Source organism: Bubalus bubalis, chromosome 6 (assembly GCF_019923935.1).
Source record: "Bubalus bubalis isolate 160015118507 breed Murrah chromosome 6, NDDB_SH_1, whole genome shotgun sequence".
Lineage (NCBI taxonomy): Eukaryota > Metazoa > Chordata > Mammalia > Artiodactyla > Bovidae > Bubalus > Bubalus bubalis.
The window spans coordinates 91,804,472-91,830,375 of record NC_059162.1 but is presented as its reverse complement, the minus strand read 5'-3'; the positions used below and the strand labels follow the sequence as shown (position 1 = coordinate 91,830,375).

Here is a 25,904-nt window from a genome sequence, read left to right as displayed (position 1 = left end):
AAGGATCATAATGAAACCACAACAAGGGGGTATGACTTAGGAGGACCTGGAAACCATCCAACATTTGAGTCTTGACCTTATCCCAGGCCTTGCCTAAACCTGAGGTTGTGTGGAATATAAGGGTTCCTCGGTTCCTTTGTAGTTATGTTAGTTGCTAGCCTGAAGATTCATCTGTATCATTGCCTGAGAATGTTTACATTCTCCCACCTTTAGAGTCCTTCCTGTCCCTGTCCCATGAGATTTCTGTGAGTGCTCTGATGATGAGGAGAAGTTAGATCAAGGAGTACGTGTGTTGAGAGTAGAGAAGATGTTAAAGAATGTGTCAGGCAGGGCTATGTCATGTGAGCTGTACAGAGAGAACGTGGTGCATTGCAGAGACTAAAAGAAGTCTGGTATATCTGAAATGTAATCAGTTAGAGATCCATCTGGATCAGATGGGAAAGACTCTTTGTAAGTCATTTGAAACTGTTTGCTCTTAGGCATGGGTTTGGGTTTATGGCAGGCTGACCCCGGGCCTCTCATAGCATCCCATGACAGAGCAAACGGGCCCCAAACCATTGCCTGGCCTCTGTCTGTAGGCTGCAGGCACTGCAGTGGGTTGCACAGTGGGAAAAAAACCAAAAATGTTTAGTCTCAGCATGTGTATTAGTTACCTGTCCCCTGTAAAAATTACCCCCATGTTTAGCAGCTTAAGTATTTGTTGTCTCACACAGGTGTTCTGAGGGTCAAGAATCTGGGAGCTGTTTATCTGAGTACTTCTGACTCATGGTCTCTTAAGAGGTTACAATCAAGCTGTTGACTGGGGCTGTAGTCATCTGAAAGCTTGAGCAGGGCTTGAAGATCTGCTCCTAATGGGTCACTTACAGGATTGCTTATAGAAGGCCTCAGTTTCTCATCAGCCCTATGCCTGGGCCTCTTTATAGGGCTGCTCATGGCTTCGTGGTTGACTTTCTCCAGAGTAAGTGATCCAAGAGAGAATAACCAAGATGGAAACCACAGTATCTTTTATCATCTTATCTTGGAAGTGACATACCATTGCTTCTGTTATATTCTGTTGATCACACAGACCACCCTGGGTACAGCTTGGGAGACAACTACACGTGGGTTATGAATACCAAGAGGTGAGGATCACTGGGGCTGTCTTGTAGACTGGCTATCACAGCATGTGTTTCTTTAAATTTAACCTCGATATATTCTTCTTCCTGGATCTGCAGATTTATGTTCATTTGTAGAAGTTTTACAGTGGTTATCTCTTCAAAGCACCTCCTTTTCATTGTCTGTTTCTTCATTCTGGGATTCTACAATTAGAAATAGGTTAGAGCTTTTATTTTCCATGTTCTTTAGCTCATATGTCTCCTTGTCTCTCATAAAATTGTGGGCAATTTCTTCAGAGATGTATGTTTAAGTCACTAATTCTCTTTTCAGTTGACTCTAATTTGCTGTCTCACCCATTCATTGAGTACTTTCTTCCTGAAACCATTTTTTTATTTTTGCAAGCTTTCTTTCTTCCCCAAATCTGTCTCTTTTAAATGCTATTTGTACACACTTGTGATTGTGCCTTTTTATTTCTGCAAACATATAGTGTATAGTTCTTCTGTAGTCATCTGACTATTCTAATATTTGTTGTCCTTAGGGTTTAACTCTATTGTTTATTGTTTCTGTTGACTCTCCTGGTGTTTGCCTTTCCCTGTGCTTGTTGATTTTTCTTTTTTGTGGGGGGGGGGGGGCTGTGCTATGAGGCTTGTAGGATCTTAGTTCCCCAGCCAGGGATTGAGCATAGGCCCTCAGCAACAAAAGCACAGAGGCCTAACCATTGAACTGCCAGAGAATTCCTTGTTTGTTGATTTTTAATTGTGAGCTCCTTATTTTCTTTCAATATGTGGGAATTCTGTGAGGCTAAACTGGAAACATTTCTCTGTAGAGGGGATTAGCTTCTTTTTTTGTTTGTGCCAGTAGTCAAGAACCACTTCTGACCTGAAATGCTTTAGCGCACCACTCAAGGATCCTAGCTCAGAATCAGAGTCTCAGCATTAGCTCTCTCATTTCACCACTGACCCAAAGCAAAGTATTTCAGTAGTGTTGCTATTAGTTGGCCATTAGGATAACCCTATGCCTTTAGCCTCCGCTTATTTTTTTTGAGATGATTTTTATCCAGAATCAAATTGTATTGCAATGAAAGCGTAGCTTTAGTCCACTATAAAGCCTCAGATCCTAAAGATCATAAGTAGTTGTTATCAAAGGATTTTTGAATTCTTATTTGCAGTTTAGAAATACCTGTCTCTGCCACAGGGGAAGAGTGTTTGAGGAAAGCAAACCTGGAGGCAGAAAGCCCAGTTAGGAAGCTACTAAAACATCTAGATGAGAAATTAGGGTGGCCTGGAAGGAGTTGTAATCATGAGGATGGAGAAATGTGGTTGGAATCAAGAGACATAAATGCATTAAAATCCAGCGAACCTAGAAGTTGACTGGATGTTGGGGAATGAAGAGTGAAGGCTGAGGCCCAGATCTCTGATACGGACAAATAGGTGTGTGGCAGCACTACTCATTAGGATAGGAAACAGCGTGTTTGGAGGTAGGGGGATGGTAAGTTCAATTTTGGACTCACTGTGTTTGACATATTGTGGGACATCTAAGAGGAAATATCCAACAGAATGTTGGATATATAAGGCTAGAGCTAAGGAGGAACTATAAATATATACTTGAGAGTCACCATCAGCATGTAGTGAGAAAGCAAGGCAATTGCCCGGGAAGAGTATGTAGGAAAAGCAAAGAGCCAAATCCCACATCCAGAAGCACACCAACAGGCAAGAGGCTTGTGGGAGATGGGAAAGGTGTGACCGGGGAAACAGGAGAGAATGTTGCTGTGGAAAGAGAAAGAGTGGTTCTGAGAGGGGATTCGTCAGCACTGTCCATCATTGTCAGAGGCCGAAGAAACGAATTCTAAGAGTGCATGTTGGATTTTGCAAAGTAAGGTCATTAATGATTTTGCTAAGGACAGTTTCAAAGGCATGGTTAAGGGCAGAGGCTTGAGGGAAGAGGAGGTAAGGAAATGAACTGTGAAAATAGACAACTCTTTCAAGAAGTTTGGTATTGAAAGAGAGAGGTGGCAATATCAGAAAGGAATGTGGGATTGAAAAAAGTTCTAATTTTAAAAATAGAGAAGCCAACCTGTTGAGCAACAGGTTCGTAGGGAGGCCTTAATCAGGGAGAATGGACCAGACTTTGCAGGAATTGACTGTGGAAATGAGAATGCCAAGATGCCTCTCATAGCCTCTTTACTGGTGCTTGCTTTCTGCCTTCACATACACTTAAATCTTCTCCTTTAATTGTCTGCCATCTTTTCCAGATACCTTGTTTCTCTTCTTCTTTATATAGTCAGATTCCTTTCAATATGATTAATAATCGCAACTCCCATTTCTGGCTCTTCCACTCTTTCGTTCCATGCTGGCTTCACCCACAACCACTATTCTCTCTCGGGACACAAGTGATTTCATCCTATCCAAATCCAATAGTCTTGTCTCAGTTCTCATCTTCCCAGAACCATGAATTTGAGACCATTGATTACTCTCTTTTCTGTTAACATAAATGACACTGAACTTGTTGGTAATTCTTTATCTATTTTATCAATGTTTATTTCCTTCAAGTCCTTATCTGAGTTTGTAATTACTTATTTGGTTATTTACTTCGTTGTTTTTATTTACAGTGACTCTATGCCAGCAGGACCATGCTGTATATTTTATTCACCAGTGTGTTTTAAGCATTAATGTGGCATATGCTCAGGATATATTCATCAAATGAATGAAAATAACAAAGTCAAACAAGGTTTTCTCCATGGTATTTCTAGCTTTCTGTATTCCTGTTTCTTGCCTCTCTCTGTTTCTTCCATCTTTGTTCCCTGTCCTCTCAGAGGGGACTGTTCCATAAAGCTCGGAGACCTCAGTCTTTGGCTCTGCTTTAGAGCACTTAGCCAGAGAGGCTGTTCACTTCTTCAGCTTAACTGAGGCCTTAATTCAGACAACTCCTGGATATGCATCTCCTGTCCTGATCCATTTCTGAATCTTAGATTTTTAGAATTACTGTTCCAATTTACATTACTACCGTTTCCAATAACATCTTGTTTTCATTTGCTGTATAGAATGGATTGTTTTCTATTGGCTTATTGGCACTCTGCCCTTTTTGTGTGAATTTTTATGTTCTTTGTCTGTTGAGATCTTACAATTTTTGTTGTCTGTATTTGAACTTTATAAATGTCAATGTCATAAACTTTCAAATCCATTTAGCTACCTCAATTTATAAACAAGGAAATTCAGACTCAGACAGATGAAGTGACTTATCCAGGGCCACATAGTGGGTTAGCACCGGAGATGTAAAGAGAACCCAGGTCTCTTGGGGCAGTGTTCTTTCTTGGTTAGCAGACTGCCATTGTGCCCTGAATCCCAGCCATATGTGCCTTTATTTTATTGGACTATCTCTATGGGTTCTGCCATCTGCTCAAGCTCACCTCTTTTAAATCAGAATTTAGTGCCTTTTCTTGTGTACGTCATATGGGAGTTTTCTCCTAGTATTTTCATTTTAGTCAGTGTTTGCTCTGACATAAACTGTCTAGGACCAAATGTCCAATAGGCAGTTAGAGATGGAGAACTGAAACTCAGATGAGAGATATTTAGATGAAAAATCTGTATTTGGAATACATTTGCCTGAAGGCATTTGCTTAAAATCATTTAAGTGGATGAATTCTTTGAGTAAAAGAAAAGATTAAAGGGCTGAAGGATTGAAATGAGAATATCCTTGGAAGGAAAGTGGAAGAGGAAGAGGAGCTGCTGAAGAAGTGGATGGAGTGTAATTAGAGGAAGAGAACCAGGGCCATGCAGTGACGTGTGGACTAAGGAGGAGAGTGTTTTAAGAGACAGGGAAAGTGAGTGGCCTCACGGTTCTCAAGTGGTCTGGGAAGTTGAGGGCTAGCTGGGCAAAAGCCTTTGGATCTGCCTCTTAATGGGGCCTCTGTGACTTGAATACCTTTATTATAAAGGAAACCAGTGGGCAGGGGCTGTCAGTAAATGGCTGGTAAGGCAGTGTAGTTAGGCCTTGCACCCAGCCTACAAGGTGAGCATGTTCTACTTCTGCAATACTGTAGATATAAATAATCTGGGAAAGGTTTTAAGTCAATCATATTGATCTGATTTTCATTTATAATTGATTAACAACAAAAAACCCTATACTTACAAAATGCTTTCCCCACTATGACTTCCCTGGAGGAGGAAATGGCAACCCACTCCAGTATTCTTGCCTGGAGAATCCCATGGACAGAGGAGCCTGGCAGGCTATGATCCATGGGGTCACAAAGAGTTGGACACGACTGAGTGACTAACACACTATGACTTCATTTGATCTATATAACAATTCTGTAAAGTAAATATTATTATTTTCTCATTTTACAAATGAGAACACTGAGGCTTAGAGAGTTTAATGTAACTTGCCCCAGTTCAGGAAACAAAATAAACTACAAAGCTAAGAGGGACTTAGGCCATGTCTTGCCACCTCCTGAAACCCAAAGATGCACCTTGGGCAGGCTCAAGGTGCTTGAGCTGGGTACCTTGGACCTTTAAGGCCCAGATGAAACATAATCTTCTTTGTGAAGCAAAAGTGTTTGTTGAGTAAGTGAATGAGTTAGTGAGTGAATGAATGACTGGGTATGTGATTTGACTTGCCCAAGTTCACAGGGTAACTTAGTGGCAAGGTACTTTCCAGCGGCCTTCCTTTCTCAGGTTGTTCTATAGATTCACACTGTTTTAGCAATCCTGAACTACTGAGAAGCTCCTGTATTCATTATCTGTGAATAGTGCCATACAAACTGCCACAAAATTGTTGTTGCTATTGTTGTTCAGTTGCCAAGTTGTGTCCAACTCTGTGAACCATGAACTGTAGCACTCCAGGCTTCCCTGTCCTTCACTATCTCCCGGAGTCTGCTCAAATTCAAGTCCATTGTGTCGATGATGCCATCCAACCATCGCATCCTCTGTCACCCCCTTTCTCCTCCTGCCCTCAATCTTTCTCAGCATCAGGGTCTTTCCCAGTGAGTCAGCTGTTAGCATCAGGTGGCCAAAGTATCAGAGCTTCAGCTTCAGCATCAGTCCTTCCAGTGAATATTCAGGGTTGATTTCCTTTAGGATTGACTAGTTTGATCTCCTTGCTGTCCAAGGGACTCTCAAGAGTCTTTCCCAGCACCACTATTCAAAAGCCAGAAAATTAATGGTTTAAACGTTAGATTTCTTATCTTACATTTCTGTATGTTAGACCTTTAGTGCAGGTCTCAGCTAGAATCACGGTGTCAGTAGGGCTGCAGTCCTCCTGGAGACTCTAGGGAAGAAACGGTTTCATTGCCTTTTCCAGTTTCTAGAAGCCACCTGCTTTCTGTGGCTTGTGATTCCCTTCCTCCATCTCCAAAGCTGGCAGTGGTGGGTTGGATTTTTCTCACACCTCGTCTCTCTGACCCACTCTTCTACCTCTAAGAACTTATGTGATTAGATTGGCCCCACCTAGGTAATCCAGACTCATCTCCTCATTTTGGGGTCCTTGACTTTAATCACGCCTTTTTCCTTGTAAGGCAACATATTCACAGGTTCTGAGGTTTAGGGCATGGATATCTTTGGGAACATCATTTTGCCTATCACAGCGCTCCAATTACACTGTGCTCTTTCAGCTTCTCTGCTCTTGTTCACTCCACTGCTTGTCAAGACTTAGGACAAGAATTGCCTCTTGCATGGTATTCCCTGGCCCATTTGCCAGCCAGATTGACTTCTCTGTCCTTTTGACTCTCCTTTGGGTTCCCGTTTCAACACTGTCTGAGAACCTGTGACACTTTGCTGCATTTGTTTTTGTTTAGATGTCTTCTCCTGTGCTTAGACCTCTGGAGCTCCTTGAATAAAGGGCTATGTCTTGTTCAACATTCTATCCCAAGTTCTAGCACAGGGTCTGGTACTTACTAAGTATTTGATAATGTTTGTTAAATGAGCAAAAGACCACTTCCTGCAGGGAGTTTTTCTTAACAATGTGCTGGGATGCAGAAACCCCATACTCTTCAACCCAGGGGACTTGACCTAGATCATAAGACCAGCCAGTGGCACTGCTTGCTTTAAAACATAAACTTCATGGAGCAAATAATGACTTTTTGCAGATCATTAACTTCCTTGATGTAGCTACTGACCAACTTGTGACCTTGGGGAAAGGTCATGGAGCCTCATTTTTTCATCTGAATCAGGAGGAGGTAGGACTATATGATCACTGGAGGCAACAGTATAGGTTTAATACTTGAGCTCTGGAGCCAGACTGCCTACATTTGAAACTTGGCCTTGCTGCTTATTTGCTGTGTCCTGTGCAAGTTCCTTAACCTCTTAGTTCCTCAGGTTCTTTACCTGTCAAACAGGGTATCATCATAGCACCTACCTCATAGGGTTGTTCTGAGAGTTCATTGACTTAAGTGTAGAGTGTTCAGTGCAGTGGCTAACTGTCATTATTCTTATCACAAAATTCATTTTCTGATCTAAAGTTTCACTTTGCCTTGTGTTTTACAAAAGGCGGTTCCTTAGGCCTCCTCTCTTCTCTTTTCCTGCCCCAGACTGAATGCCTTCCCTGCTGACACTCTTCCCTTTGTCACCCTGTTGCTGGCAAATCTCGCACCCCCCATTCTCCTTAGACCTGCCCTGCTTGGAGTGTTTCCCTGGTGTTGTGAGAGCCTTCTGACCAGGCTGGGTGGGGCTGCAGTGGGGGACACTGTGGAGTATACTGCCCTCTGCGGGCCAGGAGCAGTGATCACTTGTCCTGGCCTGAGAGCCCAAGTTTTCTGCCATTTGGCCACCTCTCAGGACCTGTGCTCTTCTGATTTGGGAATATCAAGAAGGTGAACAACATTATCTCAACAGAGCTTTATTGAACACTCCCTATATGCCAGTCCCTAATGACAGAGGAGGACAGGGTGTTGGGTTAAGTGTGCAGACTCTTGGGTCAGGTGGCTGTGCTCAGATTCTGGTTTCCACGCTTACTAGCTGTGTGGCCAGGGCAGGTTGCTTTGCTGAGCTTCAGTTTCTCACTTGTAAAAAGAGATATAACAATAGTATTTAACTCATTTTTTAGTTATTGAAAAATGAGATAATTCCTATAAAATTTGGAGTAGTAAGCAGGAAGCATTCTTAGCAGTGGGTAAGAATTAGAACCTTTTCATTCAGTACTTTAGAGTATAGTTCCATTATTTTGTTTGCAATTGTGTGATTTTCCCAATCAACTGCATCCATATTCAGATGTTACTACAAAGCCAATTTGAAAGCCAAATGTAAACTTTTTTTTTTTTAATATAACTGATTCAGTTCAGCGAACATTTCTTGAATGATTTGTGGTAGGCACTGTGCTGGGAGCTGGGAATGTATCTTGGAGTAAGGAGTAAGGTGTGGGGTTCTGCCCCCAAGATGTTTACATCAAGCTTAGAGGAAAAAATGAGCATTTAACCTTTCTAGGCAGAGGAAACTGTAAGCTAAGGTACAGAAATGTAAGAAGGCCAGACAGCCTGACCCCAAACAAGGGCATGCAAACTGTTCTATATGACTAGAACTTTGTCCCTGGGGGGCAAGATGTAGGAAGTTTGAGACTGAGGGGAGTGAGGAAAGAGAGAGACATGGTAAGAGATATGGCCAAAGAGGTTCCAGTCATTGAGGGCTTGAATCTATACTGAGAAATTAATTTGAAGACAGAGGAGAAAGCCATTGAAGGACTTCCAGTAAGGGAATGATGTGATCAAATTGTGTTTTTAAAAGGTTAATTTAACTTTAATATGGAGGATGAATTGGAGAAAGCCAGTCTGGGGACAAAGATTGGTTAGTAAGTCATTGCAGTAGACTGGTGAAGAGGTGATGAGGACCTGAATCAGGGCAGCACTGAGACTAAAGCGGGAAGTGAGCAAAAGGAAAAGTTATAAGAAATGTTAAGGAGATAAAACGATGGGTGAGTAGCACTGCCATGAAATACAGGAGGAGGGACTGAGGGGAAAGTGATGAGTACCACTTTCCATTTTAGAAATGCTGAGCTAGAGGTGGCTTGCAAAATAAGCAAGTGGAGCTGTCCAGCAGGGGCTGGATACATGGGTCTTGAGCTCAGTGAGAGCCTTTGGAAGTCATCTGCTTGCAGATGGTAGTTGGGCCCCAGAAGTGGGTAAGATTACTCAGGAAAAACAGTTGAAGAAAGAAGAGAAGAGGCCAAAGACAATGCCCCAGCTAGGCTGCACTGGTAATTAAAGGTTTGGCAAGGCACATACCAGCAGAAGAGATGGAGAAGGAAGAGGAGAACCATTAACAGGTGGTACCTCAAAAAGCGGTGGAAGAGAATGTTTCAGAAGCAAGAAGGCAGCAGTGCCAGATGCCACAGAGTGATAAAGTAACATCACGATAAAAAGATCCACTGGACAAGTAGAAGCACTCTCTTTTTAAGGGACTTCTGCATCTTCATTTCTCAAGGAGAAAGCTGGATCAACAGTGCCTTTCTTGGAAAGAGAAAAGGATAAGGTGGGGAACACATGAAGGGAAAGATCTCTATTCCAAAGAAACTCAAATGCACCTATAGTATACCATTTACCAGCTTTTTTAGGATTCCTTACAGGTTGAGCCAGCCCATGAGATTTCGAGTTGAACTGCATAGATACACACAGTCCCACTACTTAGAAGAGACCCTTGTAAATAATTTCTTTATAAAATTTTTTAGACTCTTTCTCTGCATGTGAGCAAATATATGTATTTATATGTGTATGTGTGTGTGTGTATACAAATGTAATTTTAAAAATAAATATTGACTTATACTATGCAGGCTCTTCTGAGAACCTGAATAAAGTAATCATCTTTCCATGTTACTACATATAGAGCCATTGCAGTCTTTAGTGGCTGCAAAGTATTCATTGTTCAATCGCTCAGTCATGTCTGACTCTTGGCGACCCCATGGACTGCAGCACACCAGGCCTCCCTGTCCATCACCATCTCCTGGAGCTTGCTCAAACACATGTCCATTGAGTCGATGATGCCATCTAACCATCTTGTTCTCTGTCGTCCCCTTCTCCTCCTGCCTTCAGTCTTTCCCAGCATCAGGGTCTTTTTTACTGAGTCAGCTCTTCCCATCAGGTGGCCAAAGTATTGGAGCATCAGCATCAGTCCTTCCAAAGAATATTCAGGATTGATTCCCTTTAGGATTGACTGATTTGATCTCTTTGCAGTCCAAGAGACTCATAAGTCTTCTCCAACACAACAGTTCAAAAGCATCAATTCTTGAGCACTCAGCCTTCTTTATGGTCTAACTCTCACATACATACATGACTACTGGAAAAAACCATAGCTTTGACTATACAGACCTTTGTTGGCAAAGTAATGTCTCTGCTTCTTAATATGCTGTCAAGGTTTGCCATAGCTTTTCCTCCAAGCATCAAGGGTCTTTTAATTTCATGGCTGCAGTCAACCGTCTACAGTGATTTTGGAACCCAAGAAAATAAAGTCTCACTGTTTCCATTGTTTCCCCATCTATTTGCCACGAAGTGATGGGACTGGATGCCATGATCTTAGTTTTTTTGAATGTTGAGTTTTAAGCCAGATTTTTAACTCTTCTCTTTCACCTTCATCAAGAGGCTGTTCACTTTCTGACATAAGGATAGTGCTGTCTGCATATCTGAGGCTATTAATATTTCTCCTGGCAATCTTGATTCCAGTTTGTGCTTTATGCAGCCTGGAATTTCTCATGGTGTAACTCTGCATGTAAGTTAAATAAGCAGGTTGACAATATATAGCCTTGATGTACTCCTTTGATTTAACAAATTGGACCCTTAATGGTGAGCTTGTAGTTTGTTTTTAGCTTATTGCTGCTGTACACGGTACTGTAATGAATATCTTTATACATGAATCTAATTTGCACACATTGACAGGGTTGTGTGTAGGTTAAATTTCAGAGTCTGTTCTCACTCAACTGTATCTACAGCACCAGGCAGTTAGTAGGTGCTCAATATAAGTATTAAAATGCCCTGGGGCTTCCCTGAAAGCTCAGTAATAAAGAATCTGCCTGCCAATGCAGGATCATTCCCCCTGTTCAATCCCCAATTTGGGAAGATTCCACATAATGTGGAACAACTGAGCCCATGTGCCACAACTATTGAGGCTGTGCTCTAGAGCCTGGGAGCCGCAACTACTGAGCCCACTTCCTGCGATTACTGAAGTCTGTGCACCATAGCTCGAGAGTAGCCCCTGCTTGCCGCAACCAGAGAAAAGCCCACACAGCAATGAAGACCCAGCACAGCCAAAAATAAATAATATGATAAAATGCTCTGAATTTAGGTCTTTGAGGTCCTGCAGTGTCTCATTTATCTTGGTATTTTTAGCATCCACAACAGTGACCAACAGCACAAAAAATTGTTTTCTGAATGAATAGTCTCAAGGATATGGAGAACTCTACCCAGAAAAGAAAAGTGTTGAGTACTGACTTCAACTTTTAAATGCCATGTGTTTCAGAAGCACTTCACTAAGCATCGCCAGTTAGGAAGCACCTTGAGCCATTTCTAAGGAGGGCTCCGCATTCCTCCCCTTCCCCTTCCTCTGTGTATTGAGTGTTGATGTACTTCTTTCCCTGGGCAGTAGAAAGACTAGGTAAAAATCCTTGACAGATAATTGGGTAGAGAGTGACAGATAATTGGGTAGAGAAAAGTTAAAGACTCTTGTCTTCCCTTAAAAGTTACATTTTGTTCTCACCTCCAGGATGCTACTCACAGAACCTTTAAAGCAGGGACGGTTTCTCATTCAGCCCCACACGACTAGTGTAGTTCCTCATAGAAGAGTAGGCCTTCAGTCGACATGTGGGAAGTAAATAAATCAAGCGAGTGTTGAACTATGCAGTTCGCGTGATCTGAGAAATTTTCTAAATGTTTTGACCATCTTCTCAATTTTGAATTCTCCATTTTCTTCTGTTCATTGATGCCTCTTTTATTGTATATTAAATTTTGTGTACAATAGGATTTGTTCTCGAGCTTCGTTTCTTTAATTCGTAGATCTATCCATCTATTTTTTGGTGCCAGTCCATATAATTTTAGTGGCTTTATAATATGTTCTAGTATCTTATAAGTCTAATTATACCTCAGAATTCCTCTTTTTCAAAATAGTATTTTATGCTCTTACTTGTTTTTCTAAAATAAGTCTAAAATTCTGAAACTATTACAGCATTGTTAATCAGCTATCAGTTCAGTTCAGTCGCTCAGTCGTGTCCAACTCTTTGCGACCCCATGAACCACAGCACGCTAGGCCTCCCTGTCCATCACCAACTGCCAGAGTCTGCCCAAACCCATGTCCACTGAGTCGGTGATGCCATCCAACCATCTCATCCTCTGTCGTCTACTTCTCCTCCTGCCCTCAATCTTTCCCAGCATCAGGGTCTTTTTAAATGTCAGCTCTTCACATCAGGTGGCCAAAGTATTGGAGTTTCAGCTTCAACATCAGTCTTTCCAATGAACACCCAAGACTGATCTCCTTTAGGATTGACTGGTTGGATCTCCTTGCAGTCCAAGGGACTCTCAAGAGTCTTCTCCAACAGCACAGTTCAAAAGCATCAATTCTTCTGCGTTCAGCTTTCTTTATAGTCCAACTCTCACATCCATACATGACTACTAGAAAAACCTTAGCTTTGACTATACAGACCTTTGTTGGCAAAGTAATGTCTCTGCTTTTCAATATGCTGTCTAGGTTGGTCATAACTTTCCTTCCAAGGAGTAAGAGTCTTTTAATTTCATGGCTGCAGTCACCATCTGCAGTGATTTTGAGCCCAAAACAATAAAGTCAGCCACTGTTTCCACTGTTTTCCCATCTATTTGCCATGAAGTGATGGGATCAGATGCCATGATCTTAGTTTTCTGAATGTTGAGCTTTAAGCCAACTTTTTCACTCTTCTCTTTCACTTTCATCAAGAGGCTTTTTAGTTCCTCTTCACTTTCTGCCGTAAGGGTGGTGTCATCTGCATATCTGAGGTTATTGATATTTCTCCCAGAAATCTTGATTCCAGCTTGTGCTTCTTCCAGCCCAGCATTTCTCATGATGTACTCTGTATATAAATTAAATAAGCAGGGTGACAATATACAGCCTTGACGAACTCCTTTTCCTATTTGGAACCAGTCTGTTGTTCCATGTCCAGTTCTAACTGTTGCTTCCTGACCTGCATACAGTTTTCTCAAGAGGCCTACCACTCAGATATAAAATAAAAAATTAATAAAATGAGTGTAAAGCTATTTGGATGTATTCTAATAAAAGCAGCCTACTGAGATTTTTTATCATAGTTACATTAAAACTACAAATTAATTTTTATATTGACATCTCTGTACTAGTCTCCCCATCATATAATATGATATGTGTTGCTCTTTCATTCAGGTTTTCTGTTGTATATTTTAGTAAAGGCATATGTATTTCTTCATATGGGTTTCTCATTCCTCAACATTTACCATACACCCATTCTCCTGACCCCCACTTCCTGCCACTGTGTTTTCTGCTGGAGATACAAGGATGAATGTGTCACAGCTCATGCCCTCAAGGAGCTCACTTTGGTGGCAAGAGAGATAACTGATCAGATAATTACAACTAATTATAAAAGTTATTGTGATGAACAGAAGCACAAGATGCTAAGGAATCACAGAGGAGAGTTACCAACCAAGATTGGGGGTTATTAAGACTTCAAGGATGAGAGGACTCCCGACCTAGAGGCAGAATAGAAGTTAACCAGATGAAGAAAGAAGAAAGCATACTCTAGGCAGACAAAATGCTCTTTGGAGTATATGTTCAAAAGAGGTGAGAAAATTATTGAAGTGTCTTAGGAACTGCAGTAGCTAGAATATCACATGACAGGGGCTGATAGCTAGAAACAAAACTGGGAGGGAGACGGGAGGGTGGCGGATTGTGAAGGTCCTTGTGTGACAAGAGAGAAGAATTTGGGTATGGGATTGAAAGATTTAAATGGGCGAGTGTAATGGTCAGATTAATGTTTTAGAAAAAATATCCCTGAAAGAGAAAATAATAAAGTTAAATAAAGGTCACTCTGGCTGCAGTGTGGAAGATGGCATTCAGGGTTCCAAACTTCAGCTGACAGGCCAGCAGGCTGCTGGAGTCATCTGGAGGCAACATGCCCTGAGGTAAGGGCCGTGGTGATGGAGGTGGCATTTAGGAGTGGTTCCAGAGCTACGAAGGAGACAGGCACATACACAAACAGCAAGTGCGGGCACACGCAGCGCCCTCTTGTTAATATGCTGCTAAGTGGTTTATGGTTTTCACTAGTTTAAGCGTGATTTCCCCCCTATACTGCAGATGGTGACTGCAGCCATGAAATTAAAAGACGCTTACTCCTTGGAAGGAAAGTTATGACCAACCTAGGCAGCATATTCAAAAGCAGAGACATTATTTTGCCAACAAAGGTTCGTCTAGTCAAGGCTGTGGTTTCCCCTGTGGTCATGTATGGATGTGAGAGTTGGACTGTGAAGAAGGCTGAGCGCCAAAGAATTGGAGCTTTTGAACTGTGGTGTTGGAGAAGACTCTTGAGAGTCCCTTGGACTGCAAGGAGATCCAGCCAGTCCATTCTGAAGGAGATCAGCCCTGGGGTTTCTTTTGGAAGGAATGATGCTAAAGTTGAAACTCCAGTATTTTGGCCACCTCATGCGAAGAGTTGACTCACTGGAAAAGACTCTGATGCTGGGAGGGATTGGGGGCAGGAGGAGAAGGGGACGACAGAGGATGAGATGGCTGGATGGCATCACTGACTCGATGGACGTGAGTCTGAGTGAACTCCGGGAGTTGGTGATGGTCAGGGAGGCCTGGCGTGCTGTGATTCATGGGGTCGCAAAGAGTTGGACACGACTGAGTGACTGAACTGAACTGAACTGAACTGATATTCTGTTTATGGCTAACATAAAAAAGCTATTGGTTTTTTTAAAAAATACACTTGCCTTGTTATTCTTAGACTTTTTAATTCTAAGTATTTACTTGATTTTTTTGGCTTTTCTATGTGTTTACTTCTATCTAAGTATTTTTGCTATGGTATTTTTTGACCTTTTCCCTTTTTTTCCATTTTTATTATGAAAATCTCAGTCACAAAAATAAAGACAATAATACAGACCCACATAGGCCTTTCACCTGTATTTGATTCATTCAGTTCAGTTCAGTCACTCAGTCGTGTCCGACTCTTTGCGACCCCATGAATCACAGCACGCCAGGCCTCCCTGTCCATCACCAACTCCTGGAGTTCACTCAAACTCACGTCCATCGAGTCGGTGATGCCATCCAGCCATCTCATCCTCTGTCGTCCCCTTCTCCTCCTGCCCCCAAGCCCTCCCAGCATCAGAGTCTTTTCCAATGAGTCAACTCTTCGCATGAGGTGGCCAAAGTACTGGAGTTTCAGCTTTAGCATCATTCCTTCCAAAGAACACCTACTATTAAAATTTGGCCCTATTCACTTTATCTTTCCCTTTCCTGTGTTTTTGTACTGTTACTGAAGTATTCTAAAGCAAAATCTCAGACCTTTGGTCATTTTAGTTCATACTTCATTCAGTATGCATCTCTAAAAAAATATGTTTTCTTACATAGCCACAATGCTATTATCATACTTAACAAAATCAACAGTAGTTCCTTGGCATAATTTAATAACCAGTGTATATGCATATTCCTTGTTTATCTCCAAGTGTATTTTGATTGGCTTATTCCATTCAGGATTTGGATTGCACATCACATTTGATAGTTTGAACTCAAAAACTCTTTTAATCTTTATCAATCCATAACCTTACTCCCTTTTATAAAAAAATGTCATTGACAGTTGAAGAAACCAGGTCTGTTGTCCTGCAGAATGCCTCACATTCTGGATTTGTCTCTTGTGCTAGAATTTAACTTACTCCTCTGGCTCGAGTATTTTGTATTAACTGGAGGTTAGCTTTGAATGATGAGTTAGTTGGGTTGTGGTTCATTTTTTCCTCAGAAAGAGAGTGCAAGACTACTTTGTAGGTAGGTCTGTGAAGTGCTGCCTCCGTCTGATAATCCCACTCAGGGACGCTGAGGTTGATCAATGGAGGTGATGACAGCCCATCCTTCCACTGTAAATTTCCCCATCAATTTTTCATTGACTGAGTTCACCCACTATTGATTGTCACCTGAATAAATTATTTCGTTGTGGGCCACAAAAAATTTTTTAAATACTGTCAATTTTACCATATTCATTAGCTGAATAAAGAACATTTTATCAATAACTGGGACTGTTTGGTTGTCCTAAAATATAACATGTACTGAAAAGACAAGATAAATGCTTAATTCATTTTCTTTCATTGCAAGTTTTGGATTAAGGAGTTGGTACCTTCGCTGTTCTGTTTTAAGTATCTATTGATCATGCTTCTGTTTTATGACTCATTGCATTAGCTGACCCAGTGGTTCTTCCCTAGTGATTATCTCATTAGCTCAGCCTTTGAGAAAGAGGTCTTCATTTGCACAAGAGCCTCTACATCCTTAGGTATGTGAATGACTTGCTAAGTGCCACACATCAGTCCTTCCAGTCCTATACTTCTTAGAAGACAGAACAATGTTTCCTTTGGTTTCTGTTCTCTTGTTCCAGGTCATACTGTGAACAAGATGCGTCAACACTCAGATTCAGAAGTGGCTTGTCTTGCCAGAGAAGTTTACACTGAGTGGAGAACTTTCATAGAAAAACATGTCAATAGACCTTCCATAGAAGTCCGAAGTGATGCCAAAACTGAGACATTTAGGAAAAATGCCCAGAAATTACTCTCAGAAGCCTTGGAATTAGAGGTAATGTCTTGGTTGGAATGTGATTATTAGGTATTCTTGGTTAAATGACCTTCACATTTTCACAATGAACTTTCATTCTCTTTAGGACCATAACTATTCTAATTTTATTTTTTAAAGATTCTGGATTTGTAAACATTCTGGGAGACAGTATTATGTAAGGACTGCAGGCATTGGAACTAGCAAGACATGGATTAAAACACTGGCTTAAGTATGTACTGGTTGTGACACCTTAGGCAAGTCTCTTAACATTTCAAAGACTTTATTTTTTAATCTGTAAAATGAAGATTATAATTCCTACTACCTAAAATTTTTGGAAAGATTAAATGAACTATATGTACAAAAGAATAGTATAGTGCCTGTTGGTTAGAAGTCACTTCATGAATGTTGGTTCTTTCTGATTTTTTAAATCCTTTCCGTAACAAATACCATATGATACCATTTATATATGGAACCTAAAATATGACACAAATGAACTTATTTATAAAACAGAAACACCCACAGAAATAGAAAACAGACTTATGATTACCAAAGGGGAAAGAAATTAGGAGATGGATAAATTAGGAGTTTGGGATTAGCAGATACAAACCACTGTATACAAAATAGATAAACAACAAGGACCTACTGTATACCACAGAGAACTGAATTCAATATCCTATAATAAACAGTAATGGAAAAGAATATATATATACACATACACACACGCACATATACATATATATAATTGAATCACTTTGCTGTATTCCAGAAACTGGCACAACACTATAAATCAACTATACCTCAATAAAAATAAACAAATAAGTAAAATTCTTTCCCACTGAAGCAAAAGTTCTGAGATGGACTCTTCTGGAATATCAATGGCACAATAAATAACTGTTTTTTGAAAAGACTCTACTACATTTTTTGTCAGCATTCTACCTTTAGTTCTAATGCTTATAATCAGTTGACTAGACATAATCTCTATCATCTTTGGGACCAGCAGTTAGATGGTGTTAGTGGTTTGAGGTACAAATGCTGGAAGAGAAATTTTTGTTCATTAGCAATAATATTAATCATCATCATCAAATGAATCTTACATTCAATTAGTATTCTGGGAAAATCGGACATATAACATTGATATTTTTTCCTCCTCTCAGGGTACCCCTAATAAAGTATCCTTAAAGAATGATTTAATAATATTAACAAAAAAGAAGCCATTCAGAAGTTCGATTTAAATACTAGACTAGATCTGTCACTATATTCTCTAAAAAAATATTTTAACCTTTCTGTCTCAATTATGCATCCACAAAAGAAAGGCAAATGGATTTGTGTATATTATTTACTTTATTTAAAAATAAAATTTTGAGTTTTTAATACAAACGTGATAGAAAATGGAAAAATATAGAAAAGAAAAATAAAGTCACCATTGAACCTACTATCCAGACATAATCTTGTTAACATTTTGGTGCATTTCCTGTTGGTAAATTATTATAGCTTTTTCAAAGAATTGTGGTCAAGTTATGATTATCCCAGGTTTATTAAGAGTCTGTTATGTTATGTGCCAGCTGTTCTGTAAAGTATTTTTACTGATTATTTAAATGACATTGCACAAAATTGACAATTGTTTATTTTTATGTTATATTTAATCTTGATCAGTATCAGTATCATCTTGTATATAGTTTTCTATTATTTTTATCTATCTCTACTTTTTGTGTTTTTAACTTTTACTGTCTATTTGATGGTTCAGTGAATTAATACACTGTAAGTTTGTTTAACTTTTCCTAAAGAAGCATTAATATGAACATTAAGCCCTTGGAAGAGAGAAAAAAATACGAAGATCGTAAGTCTAATTTTCCAGAGTCATTGATTAGCCAACAAGACTTGATATTTGATATTTTAAGAGAAGTTTATTTTTCAAATAAACCAAAATTATTGCAGAAACATAGAGTGTGGATATATAATATGTAGTTAATGTGGTGGTAAATACCAGTTCCCTATGGTATCTTTTTAAGTAAATGATAATAACGAAGCTATGCTTGTAAGGATTAATGAGCAGTTTGCCTGCTATATTAAACTCCATAATAATTATCCTTTTAGTTTATCCATTAATTATCCTTTAAATGGCACATCAAGTGGTAAGCACTCAAGTGTTACAAAGCAAAGTTAAAAAAGTGATACATTTGTTAGTGCTTTCCAATATAATTAGAAAAAATATCAGATTAAGCATAGTTGAATGGTTTTGCTCCCAAAGAGTAAATTTTAAAAACTAGAAGCGTGCATCTTACTGTCTTCCTTGGCCAAAAAAAGTCAATCTCTTTTCCTTGCATAAATAGCACTTTATAGTATTTTTATATATAGTTTGATACATCAGAAAAGATAAATACAAACACTTTTTAAAGTTAACTCTTAACACCCATCATCATCTGAAACATTTTCATGTTAGGGTAAATCAATGAACCATCTAATCCAGTATCTGGTCTTTGACAATAAATAATGTTGAGTGCATTCATATCAGACATCAGATCTCCATAAATGTATTTTATCAGGCAGTAGTAAACCATTGGGTAAGTTATTGGCCCAGTGACTTAAAAGCTTTTGCAATTTGATTTTAGCATGTGTTTTTTTTTTCAAATCTACTTATTACGTTTTTATAGAAAGTAATGTTTCCATGATATTTGTTTTGGTCTAAGTAGTGAAAGCCACAGATGAAGAATATATACACACAGCCCCAACGTGCATCTCTCTATTACTCTACAGATCTTGCTTTCCAGATTTGTGGATTGTTTCCTTGTTCTTGGAATAATGGAATAGATGAATAAAAACTCCATTGTTGAGACCCACGCTCCATTCCCCTTTACTTTCTCCCTTCTAGATCTTCTTTGTTCTTCCCTGCATTTTAGATCTTTCCTCATATGAACGTCCCCTGTGGTGTCATTCTCTTACTTCCCCTTCCTCATTATCCACTCCCCTTCCTACCTCATGGCCTGTGATCATTTTCCTATTATGCCATTAAAAAAAAATAAATCTGATTCTCAAAGTGAGCCTGTTATCGTTAAGAGTTATGAAGCACTGGCTGGTTGGCCCAGTTGGTTGTCAGATGGTGCTAATGAGGCCCAGGTCAGGCGTACATCCCCATATGGGACTGTTAGTTTTTTCTTTGCTTAATGGCCTCAGACTGCACCTCTGGTTTTGACCAGCTCTTTAATAAATGTATTCAAATGGTCAAAAAGGAGAGTGGGTATATATGTACAAGTTCAATCATGCTATTGGAAAACTCATACAAAGTTTCCTTTAGTGGATATTCAATTCCCCAAGTGTTTAGTTCTGCTACTACTGGTGCCAGCAGAGAATGCGAACGTAGATTAGCTGCAGTCCTTATCCTAAGAAAGTTTACTGTCTCCTGACTAAGAGCCTGCAAATAACACGAGACAAGATGAAATCTGTCTGAAATAGTGGTACTAGAAAGAGGTGTAAACACACAAAAGACAGAACAGTGAAATCTGATGGGGAAATCTGGGAAAAGTCCATGGAAAAGACAACAGTTGAACTAGCCTTAGAATGGTTGGAATTTGCTCACTAGAAAATACATATAAAATAGAAACATATTTCATCTGCTATATATAGGATTTTACTGAAAGAGCAGAAAAGGAGGGAGGTATACATGGGGAAAGAGGAAATTCATTTAACAAATATTTACTGAGCACTTAATATGTGCCAGTACCTATGCTAGGCATGGGGAATTTAGAAATGGATCTAGCATGGTATCAGCCCTGGAGGCACTCACAATCTTCTGAGGGAAATAGGCAAATAGAAGTTATAATACAGTGTGGGAAGTTCTGCACTTCAGATAAACACACTAAGAAGAGTTTCTTCCCTTGCTGTTAAAAAGCTTACAGTCATGGCAGACATCACTAATTGATTATGGCCCCATTTCTTCTGAGTCCAAAATCCTTGACATAAGACAGCTCGGGGTGGATGTGTTTTATATCTTCTCCCAGTTTGTCCATGATTGGACAACTCAATAACACACATTCAACCCATAGGTACAAATATATAAGGAAGGCAAATCAGATTTTCTGTCTCTAGGAAACTGACCTAGGAAATACCAAGAAACAACAATGGAAGTTTTGAAACAGAAGGAATCTTGGAGGAGTTTCAAGGAAGCAGAAGCTATGAATAGAGAGATGTACAGCAGGAGGAGAAAATAAGGCAGTTAGAACTGATAGTAAGGTAAATGAAAAGGAGCAAAAATACGTGAAAAAGAGATCAGGCAGATCATGAGAGACACAGAGAAAGGATTTGGTCCATAAATAAATCTCCCTAGGTTCCTTACAGCATTCTTGTTCCCATTCATACGTGTGTCCCATGGCAAAATCCCTTTTTCTCAAGGTCTTAGTAAGACTCTGGTCCTTTCACCTGAAGTTGTTATTGTTGTTCAGTCGCTAAGTCGTGTTTGACTCTTTGCAGTCCCATGAACTACAGCACGCCAGGCTTCTCTGTCCTTCACTGTCTCCCTGAGTTTGCTCAAATTCATGTCCATCAGGTCAGTGATGCCATCCAACCATCTCATCCTCTGTTGTCCCCTTCTCCTTGCCTTCAGTCTTTCCCAGCATCAGGGTCTTTTCCAGTGAGTCAGCTGTTTGCATCAGGTGACCTAAGTATTGGAGCTTCAGCTTCAATGCTTCACCCAAAGGGGCTTACCTAAATTACCAGGTTAAGACGCACTGGGAAAGACTCTTAGCTTGGGTAGGTTTGGAATGTCCAAAGGTGTTATAAGAGGCATTTTTCACTTTGTGCAGTGAACACATTATACACAAGGATACATGATGAATCACTTTCCTTTATGGTTTACATTTTAATATTACAAATGTTTTTCTTCATGTCTTCATTCTGACTGGGCTTCATTTAACAAGAGGCATCCATGAGAATTGTTAGCTGCTTGCTTCTCCTTCCCATCACATCGCTGGGATAGCACCGGTCCTCCTGCCCCATGGTTTTCTGTGTACGTACCTCTCCTTTCTAGGGTGTGACTTAAAGGTAGGGTCTCAGGTCTTTTCTGCTTGGGTGTCTCAAATATCTAAATCAGACCACACTCAGTAGTAACTCAATAGCTATTTGTTGAATGAAGTATGATTAAGTATTCAGTTCTGTGAATTTCAAGGTACTCTCAGGTTCTTTATATATATATATATATATATATATATATATGTATATACACACACTATAATTTAATGGAATGGCCATGATTTATTTTTGCAAAGGAACACATACCCTTCTTCCCCGAACAACCACTCCCCTCAAAACGAAGGAAAAAAACAGCCTTTTTTCTTGCCCGTTGTATTAAGTGAATCTCTAAACAGTCAGTAACCATCCTCACACTGGGATGAGGAACCCCACATTGGAGTGAGGAGCCTCTCTTGCAAATGTTGCTGGACAAATGCTGGGCAGACAGCCAGCCACCCTTACCACCTTGTGAAGTAGTCTGGTTCGGGGGCTGCCTCAGGCCGGGGGCTAGTTCATTGCCCACCCAGGAGGCCGTGAACACTCGAGGAATCTGGGTTTTAGAGAGCTGTGGCGCCAAGCCAACTCACTCCAGCACCATCCTTGGAGATGATCAGTCAGTCATCAGGACCACAGACCTCCCTGAACGTCTTTCGTCTGTTACATCTAAGCAGACATCTGGGCCTGGATATTCATCTTCTCTCTCTCTGTCTCTCAGTCCTATTCTGCTCCCCTGCTTGGGTCTCATTTCTTCCGGGATTCTTCATTCATTTTGGTCTGTTGGTCTCTCTTTTTTGTTAGGACACTTTTTATCAAATGTCAGGTAATCCTTTTTTAATTTTGGTGCATTTTTTCCTTAACTTGTCCTTTTTAAAGTATAAGTACAGTACATATATGTACAGCTCACTGAATTTATCACCAAGCAAATGGCCACGTCACCTGGCCTGATCCTACTCTTTATCCAGGTCTCACGTCAGGCGCTCACTCTTTCCTGGGCCGGGTCCCTTTGCTGTATCTCAGTGCCCTAGAACTTGCTTCTGTTCCCTCTCCCAGCACTCGCTACACTGCCAGGGCCTGCTCCTGTCTGTCTCCAGCTGGCCCATGCTCTCTGTGAAGTCAAGAACTGTACTGACATTGTTCACTGCTCTTTTCTCAGCCCAAGCACATAGTAAGTGCTGAGTAAGTATCTGAATATATGGTTGGGTGGGAGGGAAAGAGTGAAGGAAAAAAAAGCTAATGAGAGAGAAATTTGTTTCCTGTTTTCAAGGAATTCATTCTCAGGGAAGACAACACCATTCTGTTGTGAAAATGACTACGGGGAGCTCAGGACATTATGGCAGCCCTGAGAAGAACTTGTAGTCCTTTAAACTAGGATTAGCTTTTTTGCTTTTTGTATTTTAGCTACACATACAAATAGGAATGCGTTTCCTGGGACATTGTGTCTTGCTGAGAGAGCAAGTACCTGTGCAGAGGTGTAGAGGTATGTGAAAGCAACTGAGCATACTCAGGCTAGGCTGGAGTCAGGACCAGGGAGGCAAAGAATGAGCGATGCGCCTGGAAAGGAAGGAGTGAGGGGGTCCCTGACCAGCAGCCCAGTCTGGCCTAGATCTGGAGCATGTGGAAAAAGTCCCAGACTTGTCCTTCTTTGATCAGGCCTGTGACTTCAGGAGGGCTTGGACCTGAGCCGCACACCCCAGCATAGCCACAGATCCTGTCCTCTCGACCCTTTTCTGCTTAGCTGACCCTGTTGGGGTCTCTCCAAACTCACATGGTCCCTCAGGAGGCTATGGGGGCAGTGAGTGTGGTAAAAGAGAAGAAACATGAGTGTTCGAGTCAGAGTCCCAACTTCTCTTAATAGTTGTAAAATCTGGAGCATTTCTTTACCTTTGAACCTGTTTCCTCATCTGTAAAATGAGATAATAGGAGTTGTTAAATGTTAAATGTGAAAAGTGATTTATAAACTGCTTAACACACATTTAGGATCCAGACCCAGTGTTTAAAAATGCTATAAGGGGTTAAAAAGCACTTTCAAACAAACAAACAAAAAGTATAAACTCTTACACTGATTTATTATCCTTGGTCTTCGTTTCCTGGTTGGTAAAGTACAGGGCCCAGAGCCCAGAACCCATTGCTTGGTTCAAGCCAGTTTCCTGTTATAATGGCAAATATTACCACCCGGCAGGGGTTGTGAATGAGGTCCCTGTCACAAAGCACATGGCCTTGTTCCTTAATTGCCAGGGTGGAATTAATTTGCTCTTCCTGTTTCTCTTGTGACAGGAAGTAGATGTCCTTGAATTTCAGTTGATTAATGGAGGCCTCTGAGCAAAGTGCTCCAGCCTCTCTTGCTTTTAATCTTTATGCAATGCAAGGCCCTAATTTGATAATTTTTCTGTTTTTTTAGATGGATCACCTACTGGTTGAAAATATTGAACGGGAAACGTTTCATCTCTGCTCCCGCCTCATTAGTGGGCCATACCGGCGGACGGTGAGAGCCCTGGTCTTCACATTAAAGCACCGAGCTGAAATCCGGGAGCAGGTGAAGAGCGGCCTGCTGCCAGTCGGCACGTTTGTACAGACCCACAAAAAGTGACCTGAGGGTGGTTCCAGCACTGGGCTGGGCAGAAAGGAAAGTGGGCCTCTCTCTGCCATTCAAAGACTCTTTTGAGTTTGGGTGATGGTTGGTGCTGGCTGTGCTAAATTCCCCACGGTGCCATTCCTTCAGACAGAGGATGCAGAGCCCTGGAGGCAGGCCTGCAGGAAATGCCGCATTAGCTGGAGTGCACTGGGGCTGCCCAACAGGACGAGTGCTCGCTGCCACTAGGAAGCGCAGCACGGTTGCCATCACCCAACGCAGTGAAAGGGTGACGGATTTCACTGTGCGTGTGCCAAGGACACCTCTAAACTTCCCCCGCGTCAGGCGGATGAAGTTACTGCTTTATTTCACCACCCTGCAGGTAACTGAAACTCAATTACCGCTGCTGCTCACTCGGTTCCATCCCCCCGAGTTTAGATAGCGCCAGTGCCTCTCAGAACTCCCCCGTCTGTTCTCTTTGCGCTGCCCCAGGGGTGAGCCTGCTGGAGCCCGCCAGCTACCCCTTCTTTGCAGAACTGACTTATCTGAACGTTTCAGCTCTCCCTGGAAGACCTTCCACGCGCTGGTCTCCAGAGCCCCCATGCTGGGGTTTCTAATGAGGAGCTGGCCTGAAGCATGCCCACTCCTTGGAGTTTATTTGAATATGCTCGCTGCCTCGGTTTAGGGCTCTGTAGAAGATACCTAATGGAATTGCTCTTGAAATGAATTACTGTAAGTGAAAAATTATATACATATGTTTTTTAAAACAAAATACCTGTATATAGGCTTGCTTAAACAATTATGGAACTGATACTTGCTTTTTTAAAAAAAATAATAAACTGTGGCTTTTTTCCCCTAAAACCAAAGGTATGGATTTTTCATTGAAAAGTGTTTTGAGGTGAGAAAAGAGTATAGTTGGTGAAAATAAAGAATGATTAGGCAGGAATTTAGGGAGATAAAATGAGACCCCAAAAAGACTTTTTAGGTTAGTGGAGACTGGAGCATGTTTGTAATCTGAAAAGAAGGAGCCAGTAGAAAGGAAGAAGTTTGGGGAATTCCCTGGTGGTCCAGTGGTTAGGACTCTCTGCTTCCATTGCAGGGGTTCCATATTCCCTGGTCAGGGAACTATAAGGTCCTGCTAGCCTTGGGGCTTGGGCCAAAAAAAGAGATTTAAAATTCAGAAAAGGAAGAGATAGATTAAAAAAGCAAGGACACTGTCTTGCTCTCATTTTCTCTCTCATACACAGTTTTTTTCTGATATTCTTGACAGTAAGTTGTGTACATCGAAGATCTTTATCGCAGATGACCAGTAAACAATAAACTATGCGGAACCTCAAAAATATTCAAGAAAATGAAGAATAAAGCAACAATACAATGCCATTTTCACCAGTAAAACTGGAAAACATTTAAAATTAAAATGCCAACTTCTGTTGAAGATGTGGAGAAATGGTCCCTTTTTACACTGATGGTGGGAATATGAATGACCACATCCCTCTTGGAAAATAATCTGCCAATATTTACTCATA

At 40.8% G+C, this 25,904-nt stretch overlaps 1 protein-coding gene and 1 non-coding gene across 6 annotated transcripts in view; both read left to right on the top strand.

Annotated features, from left to right (window-relative positions):
• Nucleotides 1–25,239, top strand: part of TCEANC2 (transcription elongation factor A N-terminal and central domain containing 2) — a 45,839-nt gene extending 20,600 nt beyond the window's left edge. For all 5 annotated transcript variants that reach the window (XM_025288679.3, XM_025288678.3, XM_025288676.3 and 2 more), the window contains exons 4-5: nt 16,636–16,829; nt 24,208–25,239. In XM_025288679.3, coding sequence (XP_025144464.3) covers nt 16,636–16,829; nt 24,208–24,396 — 383 coding nt within the window. In that variant the 3' untranslated portion in view covers nt 24,397–25,239. The remainder of the gene's footprint in view (nt 1–16,635; nt 16,830–24,207) is intronic.
• On the top strand, nt 480–608 carry LOC112585863. Its single transcript, XR_003110438.1, has one exon. It is a non-coding gene; the product is annotated as a small nucleolar RNA SNORA42/SNORA80 family (small nucleolar RNA).
• Nucleotides 25,240–25,904: the final 665 nt, after the last annotated feature.